We start from the raw sequence: 25899 nt of genomic DNA, 5'->3' as shown, positions 1-25899 counted from the left end.
TGCCAACCATTAGCACCAAGCACCACCTTCCCACCGGGCTAAACCCAGAGGTACTTCACCTCGCTGAGGATCTGCCCTGTGGGAGTGCTTCCTGCTGCCGCCATGATCACTGACAGAAACTCTGCTGCCTTTTGTGGGCGCAGGGATGGGTCTGAACCCCAGCCTGGGTTCATGGGGGACTGGGGAGGCCACGAGGGCTGCAGCTTTCCCTAGTCAGTGGTCCCAGTTGGGACCTTATTGGGAGCAGATCGGTACCGAATTCAGACAGCGGTGGTTTTACACTGAAAGAGGGCAGGTTTAGACTGGACATAAGGAAGAAATTTTTTACGATGAGGCATTGGGACAGTTTCCCAGAGAAGCTGTGGATGCCCCATCACTGGAAGTGTTCAAGGCCACTTGAAGGGGCTCTGAGCAACCTGGTCTACTGGAAGGTGTCCCTTGCCCGCGGCAGGGGGGTTGGACTGGATGGTCTCTGAAGGTCCCTTCCAACCCAAACCGGTCCGTGTCTCCGTGAAGTGAGCACCGCGCAGGAAAGCCCTGCAAAGACAGCGGGGTCTCGAACGGCTCCTGCCACCCGCGGCAGTAACGCGCTTGCCGTGCGTACATGGCGCCTTCGCACCTCACCACCGCAGCGGATGGCTGTGCTCCGGGAGCCTGGCAGGCCCTGCGAGGGCTGTCGGGACGCAGCAGCAGTGCCACGCCACCGGACCGCTGACGGCTGCCGCCAGCCGGGCCTGGCGGGGGCGGGCGGAACCCGCGCGCACGGGAACGGTTCCCAGTGCCGCGTGTTGCCGGTCGGCGGCGGCGGCGGAGGGCGCGGGGCGGCGGCGGCGGGCGCCTGCTTCCTGCTGCCGGCGCGGGGGCGGCGGCGCTGGCGCGGCGGGGCCGGGGCATCGCGGGCCCGGGCGCCTCCTCCCCTCTCCTCTCCTCTCCTCCCCATGGCCGGGAACTTCTGGCAGAGCTCGCACTAGTGGGTGCCGCGGCCGCGCGGTGGGGGGCGAGGGGGCTGCGGGCCGCCGCCGCGCTTTGTCCATTCATTGCCGGGCCGGGCCGGGCCGGGGCGGCGGGGCCGGGCCGGGCCGGGGGTGCGGGGCACGGCTCTGTCGGGAGGCCCGGCGGGGGCGAGGGGAGCGCCGCGGCGCTGGGCTGCGTCTCCCGGCGGCGGCGGGCGGCGGGGCCTGCTCCCCGCAGAGCCCTGACGGGAGCCGGGCTGGAGTGCGAGAGCAGCCGGCTCCCGCCGCCGCCGTGCCAGCCAGCCGGCCGGCCTCGCTCCGCCGTGACTTTCGAAGCGGTTGGGCTCTTCGGGAGAGGAGTCGCGTCCCGGCGTCCGTGCCCGCGCTGCCTTGGTCTCAAGCGATGGAGTGCGGGCGGCTGCAAGTCCCTGGGGTGTGATATATTTATCCCCAGCGGTAGGGCAGCCAAGGCTGAGCTGCGTTAAAATAGCCCGTGCTGAGCGCGTCGAGGTTTAAATGGGTGCCTGCGATGTACTAAATATAACATAAACCTTGCTAGTAACTGACAGGGCGTAAGAGCTATACAGCCAGTTTAGTTTACTGTAGGTAAAGGCTAGTCTTAGTCCCTGCTGGTTGGTCTTTTTTCAGATGTCTAACTTTGAAAACTCTGGTGAACGTTCGCTTGAGAAGATTGTATGTGGCTTGGTGAAAGGTCGCTAGCCCCGACCTGCAATCTGTAGTCTGTACAGGAGTCACTCGGTACAATGTTGGCAAAGAGTTGCTGAAATAATTTTCCCTTCCTTTAGTTTACAATGGATTTTGGATAAACAAGATCTGTTGAAGGAACGCCAGAAAGACTTGAAATTTCTGACTGAAGAAGAATATTGGAAACTACAGATATTTTTTACTAATGGTAAAGCTGTTTTATTTTTATTTCTGCCGTAAAATCTGTACGGTATCTGCCATGTCTAAATGCAAGCTTGACTTGCTTAGAGAATGTAATGTTTTCATTGTGGTATTACATATACTTTCACAACCTATTTTAACAAAGAACTGGAATATCAATAACATTGTCATTTGTTAGTTGTATTAACACAATTTTAGGAGAACTTACAGGCAAATTAGCTGCATATGTCATGTTTTAACCTGTGATGGGACAAAACATAGTACATTTTCTTATTTTCAAGAGGTCCTTACCAAAAACATAAAAGGAAGAGAAGCAAGCAGAAACTGCTAAGCTAGCATATTAAAGGCTCAATGTCAAGCACTAATACTCAAACTGGGCTTTTGGTGGGCTCTTAGACTGTGGTAAGTATTTTAGCTGATCTGTGCAGTCCTGTTAAACAGCAAAGCGTGGAAACTTGTAATTTGTGTTCAGTCACGTTCTTTGAAACCTGCACCACAGCCTGTGTCTTGCCTTGTGACTGATTCCCCAGCACCGGGTGGCTCTCAAATTGTCTACCGGTTTCCGAGAGCTGTTGGCAGGCAGCCTGTTCTCCCAAAGAGTTTGGGGCTTGTCTGTGAAGTTATCTAAGACTTACTTGATCCTGCAAAGCATTTAACCGTATGAATGGCCGCACTGGAGCATATCAGATTACGCTGGCACTTAAACTCTCTTCTGTGCAATTGTTCAGCATTCAAAAAAAAATCTCCCTAAGCAAAGGATATTGCTAAGTAGTAATTTGTTTGCAGACAGCTTTTTAAGTATTTTTCACAGCAGTCCTTTGAAGTACAGAAAGCTTCTTTCTTCAGCTATCTGGCCAGACTTGAGACAGAGAAGTTAAGTGACTTTCCCAAGGCCACTGGGAGGATCTTAAGTCAGTGCTGGAATGGTTTCTGTGAAAGACAGTTATCTCAGCTTCTCTCTTAGCTTAGCTGTTTTTATAATAATTGTGTATGCTGCAAATCTGATTGCTGTGGATACATCTGTGTTATTGCTTATATGGCACCAGGAAATCAAGCTAGCAATGATTTACCGCTTCGATCAATTCCTGCAGTTCCTCGAGGTTAAAGCAAAGTGTCATAGCTTCATAATGCAAAAGGAGAAAATGGGGTATTGATATTTCTAAGACTGTATTTCTATGCTAATTTTCACTAGTATCAGTTTGAATTTGCTTTTTAAAATGTTTCACTTCAGTATTTTTCTTGAGTAAACAAAGATTTACAAAGTAGACAAGGTGGTTTCAGTTTGTGATTCTCAGGCTCCTTTTCCTTGGCGTTCCCTGCCTCCCCTGAAGGTACGGTGCGTGACCTGCGGCAGCTGGAGAACAGCTCTGCCTGCATCTCCCTTGTGCACGTACAAACACAGCTTACCCTGGAGGGGAGAGTGGTGCTGGGCTTTCATCCCTGCTGTAGCCTTCATGGGGAGGACAGTCGGGGGCCGCTCTGTACTGGTGGGAGCTCGGGCAGAGCTTGCCGTGTTCAAGCCCTTGATATGTGTTGTATCATCACCTGCCTCTGAACAGGAACCCTGCTTTGGGTTTATAGAGGCTCCCCCTCTTCTCTCCCGCCTCCTGCATTACCTGGGTAGGGATATGAGTCTCGGCTGCGGCTTGTCATATTCAGCATGTGTCTGCCCAGGAGATGGTCGTTCCCTAAGGCAAGCAAAAAATTGCCCGGAGAGAGGCAGCTTCCTGCTGCCTCCTCATTGGAAAACAAGTGCAATAGGTCACCAACTGATTGTATGGCCATGCGCAACTGCTCAGAATGTTAATACTGTAGAGAAGGAGAACTATCATCTTCTAAAATAGTTCGAGAAAGGAAATTGGTGTTGATTTCTCTCTTTGGATCACCAAGTCTTAACAGAGTTTTTGGTGGAAAAGCGCGTTCATTGATTTCCCTTTCTGGTTTAGGGCAGAAGCTGTAATGTTGGTGCTACAGGCTACTCAAGATACTCAGATTTAGAACAAATCTTTATTTAAAAAAAAACATTGAAACCACTTATTTTGTAAACATAAGGCAATAAATAATCCAATAGTTTCTTTTAAAATATTTTAAAAAATTTATTACAAGTATTGGACTCTTTCCCAGCATATACAAGCTTCCATTTCATTAAGTCTCTCTAGGCTCTTGTCCATTTTTTTCCCTAAACCACACTTGATTTTTCTCTGACAGCAGATGGCCTAACCGTTCCTGAAAATCCCATGGGAGTGAGAAGCATATTTGTAGAATTCTGTTTAGCTTAATATTTGAATTTTTCTGATGCCCTAGTAGTAGGACAGCTTTGTAGCCCCATGGTCAAATCAAAGGGAAAAATCCTTTCAAACCGCCCAAGATACGCTGATAAATATTTTAATATTTGTACAGACATTGCATAACGGGCTTACCCTCCTTTCTGGCAGTATTGTTTGTCCTACTGTCACTGGCAAGCTAGTCTCAATTTGGCATTCTTCTCTGTAGGAAAAGAGTGATATGACATGGACAGGGACTTAATGTTGCTTCGGGTAATCATAGTGGGTGACAAACTAGTTACTTTTTCCTGTGGGGAAAAAAAAAAAGTTGCCAATTATCAGGGCTGTTCAGGGTGGTTTTCTCCTTTTCTCCTATGTTCAGCCCTTTTCTAGCCAACAATGTCCTTGATATTTGCGTGTTTTAAAATGCTGTGATGCTCATTAAAAGTGAGAGTAGGGTGTACCCTGACTATTCCCAAAGGATACGGGATAAGAGCAAGGGGGAAAAAATCTGGACTTGTGTGCTTAAGTAGAGACTAAGAATTTAGCGATGACTGATAACAGAATTGTTTGCTTTTCGCATCAGTGGTCGCTGTCTTGATCTTGCTGTACATATTTTAAATATGTACTTAAGTGTATTTTAAATTATTGTTTTGGACATTTCGGGTGAGGGAGGAAAAAAAGAAGAGGGAGTCTTAACACAGCCGAGCCTTGCTCAGAGTAACGTCCGCAAAGAAGTATGGGAAAAATAACAAGTAACAACCTTATGTTTCACTGTGCCATTCTCTATATCCAACCCCTGCTCTTAATCCCAGCTTGATGCATCTAATTTGCTTGGCACCTTTCCTTTGGCTGGGAGGCCAAACAAGAGCTACCTGCACAGATGACACCAGGGTTGTTTCTTGGCCAACTGGCAGAGGACCACCGTGATGGAGCAGCTGACTGCATCCTCTGGTCTCCCACCCCCTCTCCCTAGACTAAATATGTCATTTTTTTAACACCTGCTGCCTCTGCCAAATTTAATAACCATGTTTGTGTTGGCAGCTTTAGTTGTTTGAAAAAACCCCATCCATTTTGCGTGGCACTGAAAAGCCATAGACTTATATTTTAAGTGTTTGAACTTGTTTTGCTCTAAAGTGGAATACCCAAGCTTTACCCTTCTGAGATTTGTGTTGTCATCTTCTTAAAGGTCATACTCACTTTGTACACAATGAAGTCAAGTTACCTTTCCCTTTTTGAAGGTATCCACAAGCTTCAGGATGCAGTGCTTCTTCTTCACCTGCGGGTCTGTAGGTTTACAGCAACACGTTGTCTCACCAGAACAACGTATTTGAACTGAGGGAGAAGACTGTGCTGCTGCTCCTTAGAATCCCCAGCACTAGTCATGTTTTGAGATCCTTTGCTATTTGGTGTCAAATTGTCTTAAAAACTCAACTCAAGCTTTTGTTCATTTTTTTTTAAGTTATCCAGGCTTTAGGTGAACATCTTAAATTAAGACAACAAGTTATTGCCACTGCTACAGTCTACTTCAAGAGATTCTATGCCAGGTAGGACTGTTTACTATGATGGTACAAGAATAAAACATTTGCTAGGCACATTTTGGTAGCCCTTTTAAAATGCAGTTCTGTATTAAAAACAGTGCCACTTTTGTTTTCTGGATGGTGTAAAGCTTTTATGCTAATAAAGTTAACTTAAGCTTTGCTTTTTCAAAAGGAAGTGTGGTGCTCTTAATAGATTAATCGTTCTACGTGTATGAAACAACATATTATAATTTTGTTATAACATTTCAGATATTCCCTAAAAAGTATAGATCCAGTATTAATGGCTCCTACGTGTGTGTTTTTGGCATCCAAAGTAGAGGTATGAAGTATTACAATTTTTTAATGTAAAATTATGTGATGTATGAGAGAGAGAGAAAAGGTTTAGGACTTTTAAATATTTTCTCGTTCTTCATGCTTTGGGGGTTGAAACCTTCCCTTTTTGTATGGATTTCTGTAGCAATTTAAGAAAAGGAGACGGAGAAGGCCTTCAAACATGTTATTTAGTATTTGATCTTTCACAATTTTGTCTGAATTACTAACCCTGAAGGGCCTCTGAACATTGGAAAGAGTATTTTAAATGGCTGTTTCACTGTGATACAGTGTTTACATATCTACATACACTATATCTTAAGTTGTACAATGTCTCCTTTCTGGTGTGTTTTTCCTTATTTATGTTTACTCAGACTTTAAAACATAATTTGAAATTTTTTCCTGATTACCCTCTTCCCTTTCATATCGTGAGGGATCCTCAGGTTTTACCACACTTTCATTACTTGCATTAAAAGTATGTTGTAGCTCATATGCTGTCTTTGAGAAATTATCGTAAGGAACTGACCCATTAAGGGTAGTGGTGAGGAGGCTCCATGCCTCCACCATTAGGAGTCCACTTTGAATGTGGCCAAGAGCTAGCATCAGCTGGGCACTGCTCTTAGTCCTCTGTAATGCAAGAAGTTTTTCAGCTGTTTGAGAAGTGTCTGCGTAATGGAAAAAAATCAAATTGGCCAATTTGTGATATGTCAGCACTAATGAATTTTACAGGAGGAACTCAAATACCTAGTGGATGGTAGAAGCAGTCCTACTAAACCAGTGTCTACATGTGATACTGTTGTCTGTACAAATACTGTGATACTTTCCAGTGTTTGGAAGAGATGAAGGAAAGGAGAAAGAGTACTGGAGAGAGTATTTTTTTATCAGCCTGTTAATTAAGCCTTTAAGAAAGTACAGACACAGAGTGTATATATACAGAGGTACCTTATATTTTAGAACAAATACTAGAAGTCTTTGCAGCCGTCCGTATGCTAAAGCTTTTGCAACTTCAGAGGGCAGCTATAGCAGTAATGATTCAGCTATTCACTTCTCTAAAAGAACACTGTATACAGAAGACTTTCAGCTTGCTGACTGTCTCAGCAGAGCTAAGGCTTCATGGAAATGTAATAAAAAAAGGTAGTTAATGACAGGTTTCTAAAGGCAGTTTTCTCTCCAAGTGGGTTAAGGAAAAACAACATACCTTCTTGAAGCCCTCGTGTTTATTTTATATGTAAAGTGTTAGCCAACTGAGCTTTTGTGGCTTTAGTACCTTTCAAAAATGTTTAATATTCTTCACAACTTAAACAACAAATTAACTAATCAGTGAAAAAAACCTCTTTACCTAAGAGTTTACTCTGTTCACCTTAAGAAAAAAAAAAAAAGAAAGAAAAAGGGGTGGGGGGAAAAAAAGAAATACTGCGTAAAGAAGCCCAGTTTAGCAAGAAGCCATTATTTTAATTTGATAACAGTGTGAGTATATGGTATTTCAGGTGGTTCACCTCATTTACCATTCTTTTTCTTTAGGAATTTGGTGTTGTTTCAAATACAAGGTTGATTTCTGCTGCTACTTCTGTATGTAAGTATTGGTGATTTTCATTATACTGTAGTTAGGTATCAGACCTGTAGTTAGGGAGATCAGACATTTTCTTTGTGGGTTTTTTTGTTTACTTATTTTTAAAAGGTACCTTTTATCAAGTCATGGGGGGGCTTGCGTGTTGACTGCTAGGAGCCAGTTAAAGGCATTTAGAATAAGTAACTTCCATTTCTAAATACGGAAACAGAAGGGTCCTTTCTGTATTAGTTTTGGTTGATTCTGGTTGGAACTTATGCCAAGCATAAATAAAAACAAAGTAATAAAATTAAACTATTGAGGTTTATAAACAGTCTCGAGTAGTAAATTGACTTCTGAACTACTCAAAGATAGAACTGGAAACTTAGGGCTTTATTTGTCTGTTTTATAAAAGGTATCCTTTTTTTCCCCATCATAAAATTAGTCTTTGCACATGATATTTATTTCTAAAAATACATTTTATAACCTATATATTGTTCACGAATGAATGCAATAAAATCATACTGTAGTTACTTAATTCTCTATCTTTCCCACTTGCCTTATATTTCCCAGTTCCTGTAACTTGCATCTCATCCTTCAAGGTCTTAGTGATGGCTTCCTTAACTGAATGCTATAATTTGACCCAGAAGGTCCAGCTGCTCTCAGTAGGCAATTCCTGGCTGTGCTCTTCAAAATGTAGGTCGTTGCTTTCAAAATCCCTCTTAGCTGTTGAGGGGACAGGTGACTGGCTGCATCTGTAGCCTCCACATGCAGTAAGTATATCAGTCCATGGGGCTGGCCGTATGACAGTTCCACCACCAGGAGCTGAAACGCATCTTCAGTGCCAGCATGACCAAGACCAGTACTGGCTTTAGCAGTAAGAGTTGCTATTTTTACAGCAGTAGCATCTCAAAGCACAGATCTATGTGGCAGTTTTGATGCATCAGTGAGAAGGTTAGATGGATTTTGGTAAATATGCGGTAGCTGATTTTATTTAGTCTTCTAGTCCTGAGCTGTGCTGTTTCTGAAAATCCCAAGTCTCAGAATCCCACAAAAGATTTCCCCCACAGTTCTTCCTTCAGACCTAGAAGCCCTGCCTGCCCTGATAAGTACTCTGCATTTCATGGAAGTGGGGACAAAAAGCAACAGGCTTTCTCCTAGCGTTTATGTCTTTTATTCTACCTGGTCTTCCTTTACCAGAGTTGCTTCAGTAGCACACAGCAATTTTTTTGGAGATCTTCATACAAACGGCGAAAAAAGATGAGGCGGGACAAGTAAAAGAGAGCTCACAAAAGGGGTGACTAGTGTAACAGTGGTCGGTTGAAAAGGTTTGTTTGCTTTTAGTTAGGTAGAAACATGAAGTTAGTAAGACATGCTTCATTTGTAAGGAAGATAATCTCAGACTGGTTTCTCGCAACCTCTTCAAAAGCTTTTCACTTTGTTTCGCTCTGTTTTCACAGCTCGCTAAAAGGACAGCTCCATATGGCTGTGTCTGAAGCTTGCTTTGTGGGAAAAATGTTTTGTTTCCCTATCTTCCCCCTCAAAGTGTTTTTTTTTTTTTTACTGTGTATCTCTTCAGTTTGCATGCTTCTTGAGAAACCTGTTTTATTCATTCTTCTCTTTCTTGAAATAATTAAAATTTCCAACCAGTAGCCTAGTCTTACTCTTACAGCAAATTTTCTAGCAAAGTCCACCATAGGTCTAAATGTTGAAGTGTTTAGTCCAGAGGACTGACACTATCTCTTCATCAAAGTGAATGGCGTACTGATTTTCTGGAAGTAGTATTAATTCACAATATACTGTCTGTCATTAATATAAGGAATATTGTCCAATTCCAAGATGTTAAATGTTACCTGTTTTCCTTGAAGGACAGGGACTTAAAATAGATTTTTAAATGTTTCACTTGTACAAATCTCAAATCCACATCCTCAAGTGTACTTAAGTGTGGGTTTTTTTTTCCTCAGCATTCTAATATGAGATCACTGTTTTTGCCACTTAACATAATTCTTAACTGCACTGTTTGTACCTGTTCTCCTTGTAAAATGCATGAGGGTGATCAGGTATCTAAATCAGGGATCATCATAAGCTAGAAAACTGAGGATATATTTGAACATTGTCTTGGAGGCAAGTGTCCTGAGTCATGTCATATATGCCTAAGCAGATGCTTAGGTGTCTCTTTCAAGGAGAGAAACATCCTTGAAATGTCTGATAATCCAGTGCCTAGGACATTGACCTGCAGTGTGGTGAATTGATTTGTTGCTTTGAATTTGAGCCTGTTTTCTGCATATCCAAAATCTTTACATTGTGGACATACAAGATCTCTTGGCTGAGCTCCATCACCCTGCCCTTGGTCTTGCTTTTCTAAGACTTCATTACATGGTTTAAAACCTTGCGTGTTGAAGGATCGAGCCTATGTAAAAAATCCCACGTGAGAATTCCATTTGGATTTAGTGTTAGAACTGAGATCCTGAAGAGATCACCAGATTCGGAGTGACATCAGTAGGTAGATAGCTCTGTGAATGATAACTTGTGGGAAGTTAGGTGCTCATAAGCTAGTTGTTAGTTAACCAGAAGATTTAACAGTCCCCAAAGCAGCAAACAAGCTCTGGCTGAGTACCTGTGAAAATCTGGGTTGCAGGTGTATTTCTCTTTCCCTTTCAGGATCTTAAATCTTATCAGTTAACTTTTCTCTTTCAAATACAAACCTTTTGTGCTGCAAGCAGTTGTGCTACACGCAGTTGTGCTGCCAAATGGATTTGAAGGGCTATATACAGCTGAATTAATAGAAAGGGAAAGAAGTAAAAGTATTAATTACATAATTTTTAACACGCTGATTTCTCTTTACTGTAGTGAAAACTAGGTTTTCGTATGCCTTTCCGAAGGAGTTTCCTTATAGGATGAACCATGTAAGTATGCTGTTCGAAATACAACTTGATCAAATAAATCAAAAGACAAATACTTGTTAGCAGGAAATCGTGTCTCTTAAATTCTAAGAAAGAAATATTTTCATACTCATATGTCAGGGCGCTCATAATTAGTTTTGGATAGATTATTGGGGAAGTTACTTTTAAAAGTAAATCTTACATAACCTTCTTTCCTTAAATTGTTGACAGGAATGCTATAAAGAGAAGTGACATGACTGGGTGACTGAAATAGTAATTTTTGTATAGTATGATTATTAAAGAACTTTAGCTTTTTTTGAATGTTCTTGTTTACAAATACATTGCTTCAGGGAAGGTAAATAGCCCTTGCACCTGGGATGCTTCCAAGCTTGCACACAGGAGCAGTTGGCTTACAGGCAAAAATAAAACTGCTTTCTGTAAAATGTAATGGCTTTTGGAAAAGAATTTTTATTTATTATTTAAAATTTAGGTTTACCAGTGGTTTTCAAGGCATTCTCAGTCACAATGCTGAGAAATTTTGTAGTTTTTCTTGAAACCATTTTTGACATGTGCTGTAGTATTTTGGAAGTTAAACACATCTAATTATTTTTAGATTGATTGTGACAAATACTACCTTTTTGTTGGTTTGCTTTTCACCCAATCTAGAAAGCCAAATGATATATCAGAATATAAAATATCTAAGACCTTGCAATAAAACTGCACTGCTGTTTTACAGATAAAGGCAAATGGAAATATATTTTGGAGTACTGCTTTCATATAGCCAAAGCAGTCCAGTCTTTTCCTTGATATCACTAATACGTCACTATCTCTATGGAAAATGAGAGCTGATTTAATTGCTACAATTGGACAGAACATTTCATATGAAATTAAATCTGAAAATACTTTAAAAGGCCATTTGGCATGTTAGTGGCCTGATGAAGAGGCTTCAATTCTACAAAAGGACTTCTCTATTGCTGTTAAGTGTTTATACCCTGGGAACAATTTGCTGCTGGTGTTGAAACAAATCAGACAAGTCCTGCCAATGAAGTAGTCTTTCATAGTAAACTTGATCCAAAACGCTTAAATGCATTGTTATTATGTCTGGAGTTAAGTTTTAATGGTGGTAAGGCAATGGCTAATAATAGTTTGATTTTTGTTTCGTTTTGTAGTTTCAGATGAAATGCATTTAGGACCGTTGGAAATACGTGTTGAGAATTCCTGTGCATTCATGATGTTAAACTGGATGCCAGTTAATTCTTTCTGCTGTCTGAAACGTGCTGCTGTTTAACTGTGATTTTACTTCTTTGCAGATACTAGAATGTGAATTCTATCTCTTAGAATTGATGGTAGGTGGTTTTTTTGGCGGTTTGCTTTTTTTTTTTTTACTGTTGCCTCAGTTTACTTTTTACTGATGAAGAATATTTTGAATTTTGTGCTACACTCCAATTTTAGAATGATGTCCATGCAGGTCTAACATTTACATTTTCAGCAGAACGCTGTAATTACTGTGCTGTCATCTAGGCTGAGTGAGGGCATTGTCACTTCCTCGTGTTGAAGCTGGACTTCTCAACAGAAAGAGGGCAGATTGTGGGAGCAGTGGGGACAGGAGGAGTGCATATGGCTCTGCGTCCTAGTGGTTAGAGCACTGTTGGGAAGGGTAAAGCGTAAGTTCTGTTCCCAGAACTGCTTCTGTTTTTAAAAGAGAGAGAACTCTGTATAAGTCCTGATGCAGAGACTAGGATGTCAGTGTCCTTATTTCCCCAGATGAATGGCCAGTCAAGAGCATAAAGAGTTGTATTCTTGCTATGCCCTCTTCTTTTTGCCTGGAAGAATCTGGACCTATACAATGGTCCAGCTTCAGCTGAAGGCGTGGGTAGTATCCCACTCAGGCTAGTCTATAACCTGATAATTAGAGTAATCTTCTAGGAAGCGAGATGTGGGTTTGAATCCTGTGAGGAAGAAACTGAACTCAGGGCAGCCCATTTTCTGAGATGGTGCTGTAACTATTAGGCTGTTGGATGAAAGGAGCACAACATGAGATTTTCTTCCAGGCACATTCAAAGAAAGGAGCTGTACCTGCTTTTTCTAAGGGTTGCTACCCCATTGCCGTGTTTCCTAGGGCAGCTGAAAGGATGCAGCGCAGACTTCTTAGGGGGCTTAGGTAAAGTGGTGCCCGATTTCTGCATATTGGTTGGACTTGGGTGGGTTAGGCACCGAGCTCACTGTACTAGGGTAGTTCTGCCCAAGCGCAGAGAAAAGGAGAGAGAAACCAGGGAGGAGCCTAGTGAGTTAGGCAGCAACTGAGAAAGGATATGTTTTGGGAAGAGGTCACAGAGGAGGTCGGATCAAAGCTTTTGTTTGTGCCTAACCCCTTTTTAGATATCCTGTTTAGATTTAGATACCTCTGCTATACACGGCAGTAAGTCTTGAGTTTTGTATACAGGAGTTTTATCACAAGTAACTGCATTTGCAAGAAGTTACGTTTTGGGGTTTAACTTATTTTTCCAGTATGCTATGTAATATATAGTATGTATAATAACTGTGTCTTACTTCAGTATTCAGCGCATGTAACTTAATGTGGCTTTTCCCTATAGTATCCATACAGTTGGCTGCTTTCAGCGAGGGGGTTATTCCTTCTTGTTTACACCAACCCGGGCCTGAAAAGAGGGGATTTGAGAGCAGTGGATTTTTTTCTTTCTTTCTTTCCAAACCAGTGTCAATTATTTTGGCATGCTTTCCATGTATGGTATTTAGTGACAGACTGTTTTCTGGCAGTGCTTTGTATTTCCAAGTGGGAATTACGGGTTTGTAAGCAAATGAGGTTTCAGTGTGCTGCAGATGTGGCTTTCTCTGTCTCTTAGGGGAAGGACATTGACAGACTGGCAACCATGCTATGTAATGGTATTCTAGAGAGAGCACTGCCCTCATTACAGCAGGGTTAGGTGTCAGAATGCTACTTAAAAAAAAAAATCAGTAATTGACTTGTAAACCAAATGCTTTTAATATGAACTGACAACACGTTCTGCATTGTAATCTAACTTTTATCCTGTTGACATTTTTCCTAGGACTGCTGTTTGATAGTATATCATCCTTATAGACCTTTGCTCCAATATGTGCAAGATATGGGCCAAGAAGACATGCTGCTACCTCTCGCATGGTAATGAAGACAATGATTAACAATAGTGCCTCCTTTCAGCAAGAAAGCCAGTGTTTAACAGTTATGCTTCAAAGGTGGTTAAGCAAAAGCAGGCTTAGCCTTATTTGAATACAAAGGGTGCCCTAGCTGACCTGTGCAAGTACATGTCCCTGACTTAGCTTATTCTGTCTTTAACCCTGTAATGATCTTACTTTGCAGTGATCTAATTTTTATTTTTAGACTAGCTCTATTAGCACAGTTTTTTACACTACTGAATGGTGACTATGAGTAGAGGTAATAATTTTCTGTCAACGTTGGTTTTCTGTTGTATCTTGTCATAGGAGGTAGAAGCAGTATATAGGGGTTTTTAGCTGTGTTAGCAGAACTCTTATTCTTGAACTGTTTCTCAAATACAGAAAGACAGTAAAAATACTACTTTTATGCTTACCCTTACTTATTTGTGAAACAGGGATAATTATTTTATGGTATACGTCAACACTCTCTGCAGAAAGACATTTATGGCACTATAATAGTGTTTCCAAATAAACTTCTGCTGTGACTACAAGGAAAAAAATGAAAGGCTTTAAGAGATTTTTACAAGGGAAGAGATCTCTGCCCTTGCTGTTTTGCCCTGCAGCCTCACTGCTTCTACTATCTGGGAAACTGGCAAGATATTTATAAACTGATAGCAGTTTTTGAAGTCATATAGTCTAAAGGTGAATAGGACAATACTTACAAGTTCTTTTTTGCACAGGAGGATAGTGAATGACACTTATAGAACTGATCTTTGTCTGCTGTACCCTCCTTTCATGATAGCTCTAGGTAAGTAACACAAGTAATGTCTCTTGTCATGTTTAAATGGATGTATTCTGCGCACTGTCCCATCAACAAGCATTCCCTAGAGTGCCCTCATAAGGTGCTTCAGTTTGCGTTTCATACAGTACTGACAGTGTAGCCTCGCAACTTAAAAAGTCTTGAAGAAAAATCTGATAATCAATCCCGACTTTTCTCTGTTGAACTGTATAGTGTTTATAAAAAATAGAATGTTTCTAACTGTATCAAGAGTGGATCTTTGTTCAATAGCCATGTCACCCGATCTTTGCAGCTTGCCTACATGTGGCCTGTGTTGTCCAGCAGAAGGATGCAAGGCAATGGTTTGCTGAGCTATCTGTTGATATGGAAAAGGTACTGTTTTTTCCTCCCGCCACCTGTTACGGACTGACCAGAAATGGTAGTCGTGGTTATAAAACTACTGTCTTACATGTCTGCAGCACTGATTTGAACTTCATGCAGTGATCATATGTTAGGCGCTGTTGAAATTAGGTAGATCTCTCGGGGAGGGAGACAATGTCGGGTCATTCGGTTATCACCCTGCTCTGAAAGTCATGACAGAACCATTGCGTAACAGCAGAGTGTTGCTGGTGTTGCCATTTTTCAGATGAAAATACAAAACCAATATCCTTTGCATTTTTTGCCAGAAAGAAAATTCCCAGTGTTTTTCGTCAATCAAGATTGCTAGCACGAGTTTGCCTTTTAAATTCTAGAGCATGTGATTTTCTGATTTGCCTTTCAGCATCGTGCCTACATACTGTTCTCATTTTCTCTCTATAAATGTACGTAGTATAGCAGAGTGTAAAACATTCTTGACACTTTCAGGATGACCAAGACTGTGACTTCAGTCAGTGTTAAACAGGGGGATGCCAAGACTGAGTTCCCTGCCATTGCAAATTCTATGTCAAATAATCCCCTTCATAAATTTATCAGGTTCCAAGGTGCAGTTGTTCTCATACCACTAATTTTCTTCATCTTCACTAGTTCCTTTTACTTTGTAGGTTGACTTGTTTAACCTTTGTTTAGCCCCAGCAAGCAAGCCAAACTAGTATTCATACTCCTTATCACACTGTTTCACCCTGCACGTATTTTTCAGTCTATCTTTTTTGAAACTGAGTGTCCAGAATTGAATAGCGTGTTACAGATGAGATGTCCTATTGCCCTCTGTGCCCTCAGTATTGCCCTTTATCCCACTGATGATATCCTGGCATTGTATTTGTATTCCAGGATTCGTCTTCAATTTTAAGCACAGTGTGGATGCTATGCTGCATCAAGAGCTCTGTGAATTATGCTGTCATGCGTGTAAAAACAGGATGATAATAAATGGGCAGCAGAGGAGAACCAACCTATATTTGACAGATAAGGTTATCGTAAGCTTGATACTGAACATGTTTGAATGTTTACATGTCTTGGTTCTCATGCCAGTAATACAATCTAAGGTTGATTTTTTTTACATTAACACCACGGACCTCTTAGCCAACTATGACTTTTGTTTCAAGGATGTATATTGTTCTAGCACTCAATCAAAGTCCATGTATTAAAAAAAAGAAAGAAGTCTACTTCATTAATTTAGAGAATGATGAAACAAATTAGGAACCAAACATTATCCACCTTTTATATAGAATATTGCACTAGAAATTTCATAGGAAATTAAGGTAGTTGAGGTGCAGTTGAAAATGCCCAAACTGTTAGAGAATGCTTATACTTCCAGAAGTGGAATATGAACGTTCAACAATTCTTATTATATGTATATAATAATATAATAAAAATAATGAGAAGAATATAATAAGTATTTAGACACTCCTTGGCTGTTTATTTCTTGGAAGGAAGTAATTCAGACCAATGTTTTGTGGTTTTGGGCTTTTTTTTTTTTCTTGCACTGTGGCTCTGATGTGTATAGAACTTCGATAATCATCAGTTACTGTATTGGTAATCCATAGTCATCTAGCTGCAATCATGCTGCCAGGTGTCTATATTTTCCCAGTAGCATAGTTATAAGCTGTGACAGTAGTTGCAAATAAATAAATAAAAAGCTATTCAGCTTGCAGGGGAGAAGTGGTATACAGTTGAATGGGAGGGAAAGTATTCTATTTGGGCTTCCTTTCACAATTAAATCAAAAAACTAATTATAGAAATGGTTGATTGCCAGACCAGATTAAACGTGAGACAGCTCTGTTTATATTATGAAAATTGTGCTGCTTAATTTCAGTTCGGGGCATGTTTAATTAATTACACACTTAAACTGACTGTGACAAAGATAAAATCACTATTGTGTCTGACCTTAGGATCTATTTTCTTTCTAATCAGATTTTAGAAATAATCAGGGTTATTCTGAAGCTGTATGAGCAGTGGAAGAACTTCGATGAGAGGAAAGAGATGGCTACTATTCTTAGTAAAATGCCTAAACCAAAACCACCTCCAAACAGGTACTGTACTTCCCTAATATACCTTTTCTGTGGAAAAACTGGACTACTATCTTAAGAATGAGTAAATGTTTAATTTGAGGTATAGCGTACATTTTTACAGTGCAGACCTTTCTATTACAAATAGCCAGTGTGATTGTTCAGGAGCTAGTGAGAAGCAGAACATTCATTGTTTTACGGAGAGTGTTAATGCGATTAGAATGTGATCAATACAGCTCAGCAAACGTAAGTTGGAACCGTGGTGTGAGGCTCCGTGGCTGGGCCAGATTCACTGGAACTGGGCCTGCTTGATGTCGTATTTAATTACTGCGATTAAATACAACTGTTGGGAATCTGCACGTGCAAATTCCTGTGCACATGCTTATGTAATGTGAACTTCGAAATGTTGACTTCAGAAGTAGATTCAGCAGGCAGCTGCATGGGGATATACTGAAATCATTATTCAAATAAATACACTGGAGTTATTTATGCATGCTGAGAATAACCTTTGCATTTTTTTATGAAACTGAGCAGAATATCTTAACCTATTTGTGTATATGTTGAAGTATTTTCCTTCAAAAGGTTTTTACTACTTTCAGAATACCATATTTTTTAATTAAAAAAAAAAGACAAAAATGTAATATGATGCTTCTTTTTGAAGACACGTTTTGTTTTTTCTTCCAAACAGTGAAGGAGAACAGGGTCCAAATGGTAGCCAGAACTCTAGTTATAGCCAATCTTAAGACATTCCAAAGAATTTCTTTATGGACCACTTTGACTCAAGACATCCTGGGATCTTTCCTGTGTTCATGAAATGGACAGAAGGTTTTAGTAACATCTTTGACAAAGAACTTGAAGAATAAATAGCTTGTTTGTGTCAAGCATTTTGAAAGCTTTTTCTTTAAAACTGCATCGTTTTCTCTGACGCTGGAGCAAATGTACTAAGATTTTTCAGTGTAAGGAATCAAACGTTAAACCAAGCTGCAAAAGATTAACACTATCCACTCAAAACAAATAGTTCATTATTGGTTTTGTTTGCTTTGAGAAAATTGTAACTTGCCATTGAAGTGAACTATTTTTAAAGCAACAGTAACCTGAAGCCTACGTGTACCTGTATTAATGACTTGTGTTGTCTTCATTTTGTTTGTGACTGAAGGAAGATAGTGCACTGTACGTTAAATCTATTCATTACCTTGAGTTTTGTTGAGTTTTTAAAAATAAGTATGGATTCTGTAACAAGTAACACATCAGTCCTTCAGAAACAAAGCCTAGAAGAGCCCGCAAAGAATATTGTTAGAGTTTTAATGAAAGCTGCAGGAAAGAAATTCAGTTCCTTTTTTGGATTAGAAAAACGCTGTTTTACTCAGTAGATGCACTTGGATGTTTTTGCCATGGAGCGTAGTAGCCCAGCTTACCAGAGAAGTGCAATATGTATAGTGATTCTGCAGTTTTCTTAAACATTTCAAGTGTTAGGAATTAAAAAAACTCAACATACTATGATTTTTTTTTTTTGCAAGTAAATGTACTGTATAGTACAATTGGAATATTTCACAGATACAAATCCGGATATGATTGCTATTTTTTATGGTGGATTTTTTTTGTACAAAAGATATACACTGTTAGTCTGCCTTCACTGTTAGTGTGAATTTGTGTGGTTCATTAGAGAGTTTATTTAAGAGGATTGAGCTTTCGGTGAGCTTCATACTGGCTAATTTTAATTGTGATGTTAGGAGCAACTCTTTAGAATAACTGAAATGGGATTCCTTGGTTAACTGTGTGCTGGAGAAAATGAGATTCCTTCAAACAGAAGGCCATATCTTGTGGTCCTTACTCAGGCAGAAGTCAGGAATTGGCCTAAATCGAATTTCTTGATTTTTAGATAACTTTGTTTCCAATTAAGTTCTGTACAACTTCATTTTGAATGATAATGCCGACTTGCCCAAGTATAAAAATTGAATGATAAAATAAAGTGCAGTAACATTGTTCTCCATTTTTTTTCCTGAAGCAACACATTTCACTGCTCTGAAATATTGGAGGGAAATTCTTGAAAACCCTTGCTCTGTGATGCGTCTTGGTTCAAAAAACTGGCCTCTTAAAAAAAACCTGTTTTTGCAAATACCTGTCTTTGTAACTGGCTGGTCAGTCGGTGAAATAGAACTGAAGCGTGTTTGTATGTAGCCCATTAGGCTACTAGCATTTATTTCTGTTCAGGTTATTTTCGTAAAACATCAGGTAAACAAGCCCAAACCACTTTGGTGAGATAGAAAATATCTACATTTTGGTCTTTGCTACTTTTGTTGCCATTTGATCCATACCTTTTCTAGACACTTGATTGATGAAGTGGAATTTGGCTATTTGCCTTTGTTTCTTGAAGTCTAAAATGTGCTATTTGTAATGTGGACTTGGGGAGTAGAAATAAATCAATGCAACTTGACCACTGCGTGGAGTTCTTAAACAGGAACTGTTCTTTAGGTAAACATCAGTCTTCTTACATATACCACATAATCTGCTAAGAAAGCTAATGTTTTGAAATTAGGGATTTCACACTATTAATGAAGAATTCTGGCTGGAGTGATTAAAAGTTTTCTTGCTGCTCAAGAGCCTTTCCAGACTTGACTGCACACCTAAATTACCTGTGACCTAAACCTCAGAGCTAAAATATCAGGCACTTCTTGATGGTAAATAGAAGTATCTTGGGTCATTTCTCTACTGGGGAGGCGAGGATAGTTTTACCAGCTCTGATTCCAGTGTAAACAGTGAAAGACAATAAAATGCAGTCAAAGGGACTGGATTCCGTGCTGACAGTTATAAAAAGAAAGATGTAAATAGGAACAACAGGAAATGGAACATAATGTGAATTCAACAGCTTTGCTACCAACCAGACAGAAAAAATCACCTTTACTGTGCTTCCTTTCAAAGGACAGAAATGCATAAAAACGAGGTGTCTCATTAAACGAGGGGTAGCTGAAAGTCTTCACAGATTATATGGTTACAGGTGACAGCGGAATGTCAAAGCAAACACAGGCCATCTATGCCAAAAAGACTTAAGGAAAAATCTAAAAGGAAGCAAACTGAACGGGATTAGGCAAGTTATTTAACTCAAAAAGCATCGTTTGAAAAGCAAGTTATATCCACATAAGGAAGATACAGAGGAAGACACAGAAAGGATCATCAACTTTGACAAGCTACAAATAATTTGAGAAACACCTTGCAAAAAACTACCAAGACTAGTAAAAGCTAAACCTACCAAGACTAATAAAAACTAATGAAAATAAAGAAGAGGTATACTGTGGCTTTCCTATTTAAAAAAAAATCCACAACTCTTCAGCTCAGAAAAGATAGGAGAGGTCTAGAAAAATGATGAGTGGTGTGAAGACTGATAAGGTGACAACTGTTCATCACTTCTGACAGAAGAAGCAGGAGCATCTGATGAAAACAGTACATGGCAAGCTGAGAAGCAACAAAGGGAGAGACTTCCTCTCACAACGACCCAATGCAGCCTGCTGTGACTGCTGGGAGTTTGTGCTGAAAATTTTACAAATACCCAAATATACCAAGACACGCAAAGGCTGAAGGAAGTATCAAAGCACTCTGAGTTGTAAATGAGAATAATCCGGGGATTATATCACTAAATACTTACCCTGTTTTATGCTCTTCCTCAGACGTTTTATTACCAGTTGCTGCCAAACAGAAAATAATGGGCTAGACAGATCTTGGTGTGACCCAATATAACTGTTTGTTGTTCATTTTTTGTGGCTATGTAGTTTTAGATGTTCCCAACAAACTTTAATGTAGCTACAAAAGGAAGCATTGGCCACTTACGACTAAATTGTGACTAAGTTTAGTTGATTAGATCTCCTGGCTTCGTTCATCTGTCTGCTAAAGTTTGGTGGCTTGGTCAATACAGCTAGGCATGATTAATTACACATTTAGCTAAATATTTTCAGCGTGTCTCAAATTTTCTATGCAATCTGACCTTAATGATCTAGATCAAAAGGCATCGTTAGTCCTGGTGAGGCCTGGCACAACGCAGCCAACAGTGGGCTTCGGTTGCCCCTTTGACTGTGTGCCCACAGCATTGTGAAACCGACAGTCTAGGTCATGTTAAACAGGCAACATTAATAGATCATAGGATTTGGCTATATCCAACAGAACTGTTGGCATCTGTTACTCTTCCTGATCCAGTCTGGAAAAGACCTTTCAAGAGTAAGATAGTGAGAATTGCAGAGTAAGTGACCACAACAAGGTAACAACCATACTCATCCTGGCATTTTAATTTCATCTGTCTCTGATTAATTCATCAGTTAAACTAAACCAGTATTTTGGAAATTAGTCTAAATTCTGGCTCTTAAGTTGTTTGGGGCTTTTTTTTATGGATTGGAAATAAAGTATAGCAATAAGACCGCCAAAAAGGCAATGATACTTTGAAGAAAAATGCCCTCATTACTCACTATTATGACAGCTACACTACAGGGTCTCTAATTATTAGCAAAGATGAGAGAACAGAAACCCCTGTAAGATGCACCGTCAGGGCAGCACAGCTAACACAGCTGGCTGTGCCAACTACAGGAGTTCTCCTCTAGAAACAAATGACTGCAGAGAGACTGCAGGACTTATTAGAAATAAAATTCTAGTAAGATCAGTTACTTTTTCTTCTCTGTTCTCTAAACTTGAGAGGGTATATTTTTGAGGTCCTCTTCTCACCACGCAGACTGCGCTGTCAGAATGGAAGAGCTGTAAGATAAGTGCACATTGCCTGCAATACTGATTAGAGCAGAACCAGAAATTGTAATTCCTTTTCCCAGACATCCTGCAGAGCCCTGAACTTCTGTGCTAGGACTTAAGTTTTCTAGAGGCCAAGGCAATTCACCTTTGCTAGTTCCCCTGAACTGCTAACAGCATTAAAAAACAAACAAAAAAATCCTTAAAATTATGACTATGCAAATTTATAGGTGGGGATGGGATGGGTCAGTTTGTTTTTTAAAGTTTAAGACACGTAAATTAACGTACATGAAAGAAGGAAGGGAGTTCAGTAACTTCCTTGGACACCTCAAACTTTCCAGCCTAAAATGACTACGTCTGTAATAGTAACTTCAAGTACAGGCAAGTTCTCACTTGATACTGAGCTGCTGAGGGAACAGAAGTTGTTGACTGAATGCTATAGCATTTTGTACTCGGCAGCAGATGTGCGTATAAAAATGGATATACTTTTAAAATAAGGAATCACACAGCATTTTGAACAGCGAGTATTCTAGCATCAGGTCAGTTTCCCTTTGTATTTTCTGACCAGTAGTGAAGTTTTGGCCTTACAATCATATAGTACAAACCTAAAAATTTGTACTCTACTTATGCTCTTTGATAACACAGCAAATATTTTAAAACTCCAGCTACACATGAAGTATAATAAATCTGTGCTTAGGGCAGTTACTCAAATTCCATTAGAATATCTGCAGTTTAACTATTCTAAACAAACTACCCAACACAGTTATTTGGGAAAGGATAATTTTATTTGTCCTATCATCATGAGTTTAAGCAGTCATAAACTACATCATACAAAAATCTTAGTAAACATAGTAAGTACTTAGGTTCTCTTCACATACTTTCACCAAAAAACACAGCCCAAAGTAAAGGTTGAACAAATTTAACGTCCTCTGTTCATGTCACAGACTTCAGATACAATTTAAACCGAGCAGTTGATATGCATGGCTATTTGGAGGTGAATGTCCATTTACAGAAGAAAACAGGAGTGGGCTGTATTCTGGAAGTGGAATGCACGTAGTTGGAACGCTAAAACCTACAAACGATCCTGAAGCCATGATGGGGCAAGGGTTGGGGCGGTCACCTTCATTTTTTCTCTGGAGGTTCATATTTTACCCAATCCTCAAAGCCACCAGCATATTGCTGAACTCTGAAAATATGCAGAAGCTAGCCTTTTCAAGAAGTTATCTTAGATACAATGTTAACATTGTATCTAAGAGGACATGGGGAAAAAAAAAAAAAAAGAGGAAAAAACCATACAGAAATTCTCTGCAATCAAATACACTTCTACCTAGCTTCAATGAGCCACATCGACACTCCTTGTACTCTAATACTGCCTGCTTCCATGCAGTGTAACTCTTTTCTTCCAAATGACACAATGCTGGAGATCAAACATCAAGCAAGTAGTAGCAGCCGGATCAATGAAACAGTTTGCCACTTCTTTTTTTAAAAAGAGAGAAGAGACTCACTGCGGTGGGAGATTTAAAAATGTTATTATGTGTAATACTTCAGATGTCATCTATTTGATGCAGCAGCACACTGATCTTTACTTCCTTGCAAACCTATGTGCTCTATAGATCTGACATAAGCCTGCACAAAACTAAACTCTGGAAAACAAAAACCCACCGTGCAACACAATACTGACTCCTTCAATTAGGCGGCATGAAAAACAGGTAATGGAGGATATTTTGCACTTATTAAAACAATATATTTATAAAAGAAGAATGTGGTTCCATACTTTTGACTAGATTTAGCAGGGATATTCCAGTTCATGAGTTGCTGTCCAGCAAAAACATGAGCAAACAACCCTTTTTTAAAATTCTATCTGCAGTCTTCAAGCCAGCGAGGCACCTTCTGGCATGGGTGTAACAATTCTGCCAACCAAACACTGCTTTTGCTTTCACTCTATCAATCTCATTGTCTTTTTAGCTATTGCCTTCACTGCTTTACTCCTGGCAAACAATCCAATGCTTTACTGAAAGTGAAGGCGTGCTTTGTCAACAGTGAACTGTACAGGTAGAACTGCAATTTAACAAAGGGTGTGGTTTCATAAACTATTTAATCTAATTTAAGATCATACTTCTACCAAAGTGAGCAGTTCTCCACCTTTCCAATCATCCTGCGTCTCGGGACTAGTGCTTATGAAGCTGTATAAGGAAGCAACGTCTCGGCAAGGGAGCCCTAAGAGGCAGAAGGACCCTTCAGTGGCAGCATGGTCTTGCAGCAGATGGCATCACCTGCGGCACATGCGCAGAGCTGCTGAGGGGTTGTTTCACAGGGCGATACACCTTGCTTTGCTGGAACACCCAACGGCATCTTTCAAGGTTCAGTGGAGGCAAGAGGAGGTGTCTAACTCAAATACCAGTAGTTTTGTTCATATTCCACATTTAAATTTTTACCCTGCCCACAAGAAGCTGAGTATGAGTTCTGCTTCATGGGGGGGAGGCTGCATTAATCCCATCCTTACACACACAAGTCATACCTGCTGAAACCCAAGGACATGGCAAAACCAAGTGCCTGTTTACTTCTTGTTCCTGCCAAACAGGAGAAAACCACAGGGTCTGACTTGGATGGCATCTTTTGATTGTACTGCTCCTTGAACTCCGTTGGGTCCATTTGTAGAGCTTCCACTAATTCACCCACTGGGAAATACAGCAAAAAAAAGTCTCATTTATTCTCTGTCCACAGACAGGCTTACACTGTAAGGCTTCTAATTTCTCTGGAGGAAAAGTTTAGCCTCACAACATACTAGCAGCTGTCTAGCACAGCTCCTCTTTGCTCAGTCACTACCACTTGTCCACAGACTTGATCATCAAGCAAAGGGCAACACCCAACGTCTCCACATAGCAGTGTTAGTAACTTACGTGGGATGTTGATGGACGCTGGGATTTTTCCAAATCTGTCGATCTCCCACCTCTCCCGCACATCTATGTGGAGGACGTCGGTCTTCTTCAAGTCTTTGAGCTCCTGGTAGGAAAGGCTTGGTGCCCCGCCGGCGCAGAGGCTGCGGCTGGTGGCACCCACCGCCCCGGGACCTGACAGAGAGGCGCAGCCCGTGAGCCCACAGCAGGCCCCCGCAATCCCGGCCTCTCGGGGAAGGCCATCGCCCCCAATAACGTTTAAGATATTCACGCAGGGCTCCCCCCGGGCGCCGGCAAATCTCACCCCGCCGCCCGCTTTCGGAGAGGCCCAGCCGCCACTCCGCCCCCCGCGTCCCCGCCTCACCGGGCCCTGCCGCCCGCCACCAGCCGCCGCTCGCCGCCCACAGGGCCTGCGCCGCCCGCCGCCAGCCCCAGCCCCCGACCCCCATCAGCCCGCCTCCGAACATGGCGGCCGCACGGGCCGTCCCTGCCGCTTGCCGCCAGCCGCCCGCCCCCGCCGGCGGGGGAGGAGACGGCTTCCCGGGCGGCACCGCCTTCTCCTCAGAGGCGGGGGCCCGGAGGCCTTGATCCGGGCTGGCCCGCTCTGGGGTACGGGAAGCACCACCGGGGTAGCCAGGCTGGGTTAAAAACAATCAGGCTGGTTTTTTTTCGCTTGTGAAGCCCTCTGATTTCTGACAATTTATGACTCGACGTCGATAAAGTATTTGCACACTCGCATCCGATGAATTTATGTCTTGGCATCGCACGCGGCCAACGAGGGCATCCCCCCGGTTCAGGGAAGACCTGGATTTCACCAGAGTTACGAAAAGCCGAGCGGCCTGGGCGGATAAGCCGTAGGCGAGCTGCCCACTGCCATGCACGGCACCTGCCGGCACCAGACGTAGTTGGGTTAGGCAGCCGCTGCCTTCGGTTTCGGTACATCCAGGCACTGCCGCTTTGCCTGGGCAGGGTAATTTCCACAACTGAGCCAAGCTGCTGAGAAGCCTTACAGTACCAAAGGCTGGGAGATTGAACAGGGATGAGGAATTTTGTGCCAAATGCACTCAAAGTAATTCCAAAAAACCCCCTCAGTGTTACACCTGAGGAGAAAAGGTGATTTTAGCACTGGCCTGCACTGCTTTCACCCTTGCCGCTGTCTCCTTACAGCGACAGCAGCTGTGGTCCAAGGTAATAACCGCATCCCTAGTTTCAATACGCTTTGGTTTTGAAAGCTGTCAGTCTTCCAGCCCCAAGGACTGATGGCCAAGGCATGTTTTAACTGGAGAAATGAGGGTCCCTCCGTTCAACGCGTTTTAAATCAGTAGCCCATATTTACTACACACCTTTGTAGATATATTATGTACCAGCGGTTCCAATCTTTAAAGGCAGGCACGCTGGATCTTTTCATAAAAGATGCATTTTGAGGAGTATGTTGTTGAATCTTTACTAATGAGAGTTTTCCTTCTCAAAACGAGAACAAAATATTTCTCGGTACTGTAAAGTGTGACAA

The 25899-nt window shown here is 41.3% G+C and overlaps 2 protein-coding genes across 3 annotated transcripts; one reads left to right on the top strand and one right to left on the bottom strand.

The window, feature by feature from the left end:
* The first annotated feature begins 878 nt into the window (after window positions 1-878).
* On the top strand, window positions 879-19204 carry CCNC (cyclin C). 2 transcript variants are annotated; one of them, XM_076333297.1, is made up of 12 exons: window positions 879-970; window positions 1760-1866; window positions 5586-5670; window positions 5914-5983; window positions 7495-7546; window positions 10370-10425; window positions 11712-11747; window positions 13467-13558; window positions 14292-14359; window positions 14643-14722; window positions 16676-16794; window positions 17459-19204. In XM_076333297.1, exons 1-12 carry the CDS (start codon window positions 939-941, stop codon window positions 17511-17513), a joined length of 852 nt encoding a protein of 283 aa, XP_076189412.1. In that variant the 5' UTR covers window positions 879-938; the 3' UTR covers window positions 17514-19204. The 2 variants fall into 2 exon arrangements, with proteins under 2 accessions (XP_076189412.1, XP_076189413.1); XM_076333298.1 differs by lacking the exons at window positions 879-970; window positions 5586-5670 and having other exon boundaries at window positions 1798-1866.
* A 3051-nt stretch (window positions 19205-22255) lies between these two features.
* TSTD1 (thiosulfate sulfurtransferase like domain containing 1) lies at window positions 22256-24856 on the bottom strand. The gene is made up of 4 exons (XM_076333296.1): window positions 24754-24856; window positions 24393-24563; window positions 24011-24170; window positions 22256-22678 (listed from the first exon to the last, which is right to left on the bottom strand). The coding sequence occupies exons 1-4, from the start codon at window positions 24854-24856 to the stop codon at window positions 22615-22617; spliced, it is 498 nt and encodes a 165-aa protein (XP_076189411.1). The 3' UTR covers window positions 22256-22614.
* Window positions 24857-25899: the final 1043 nt, after the last annotated feature.

The sequence above is a fragment of the Aptenodytes patagonicus genome, chromosome 3, assembly GCF_965638725.1.
Source record: "Aptenodytes patagonicus chromosome 3, bAptPat1.pri.cur, whole genome shotgun sequence".
Taxonomy (NCBI): Eukaryota; Metazoa; Chordata; class Aves; order Sphenisciformes; family Spheniscidae; genus Aptenodytes; species Aptenodytes patagonicus.
The sequence above is the reverse complement of the archived record's forward strand: the minus strand, read 5'-3'. Positions and strand labels throughout refer to the sequence as shown.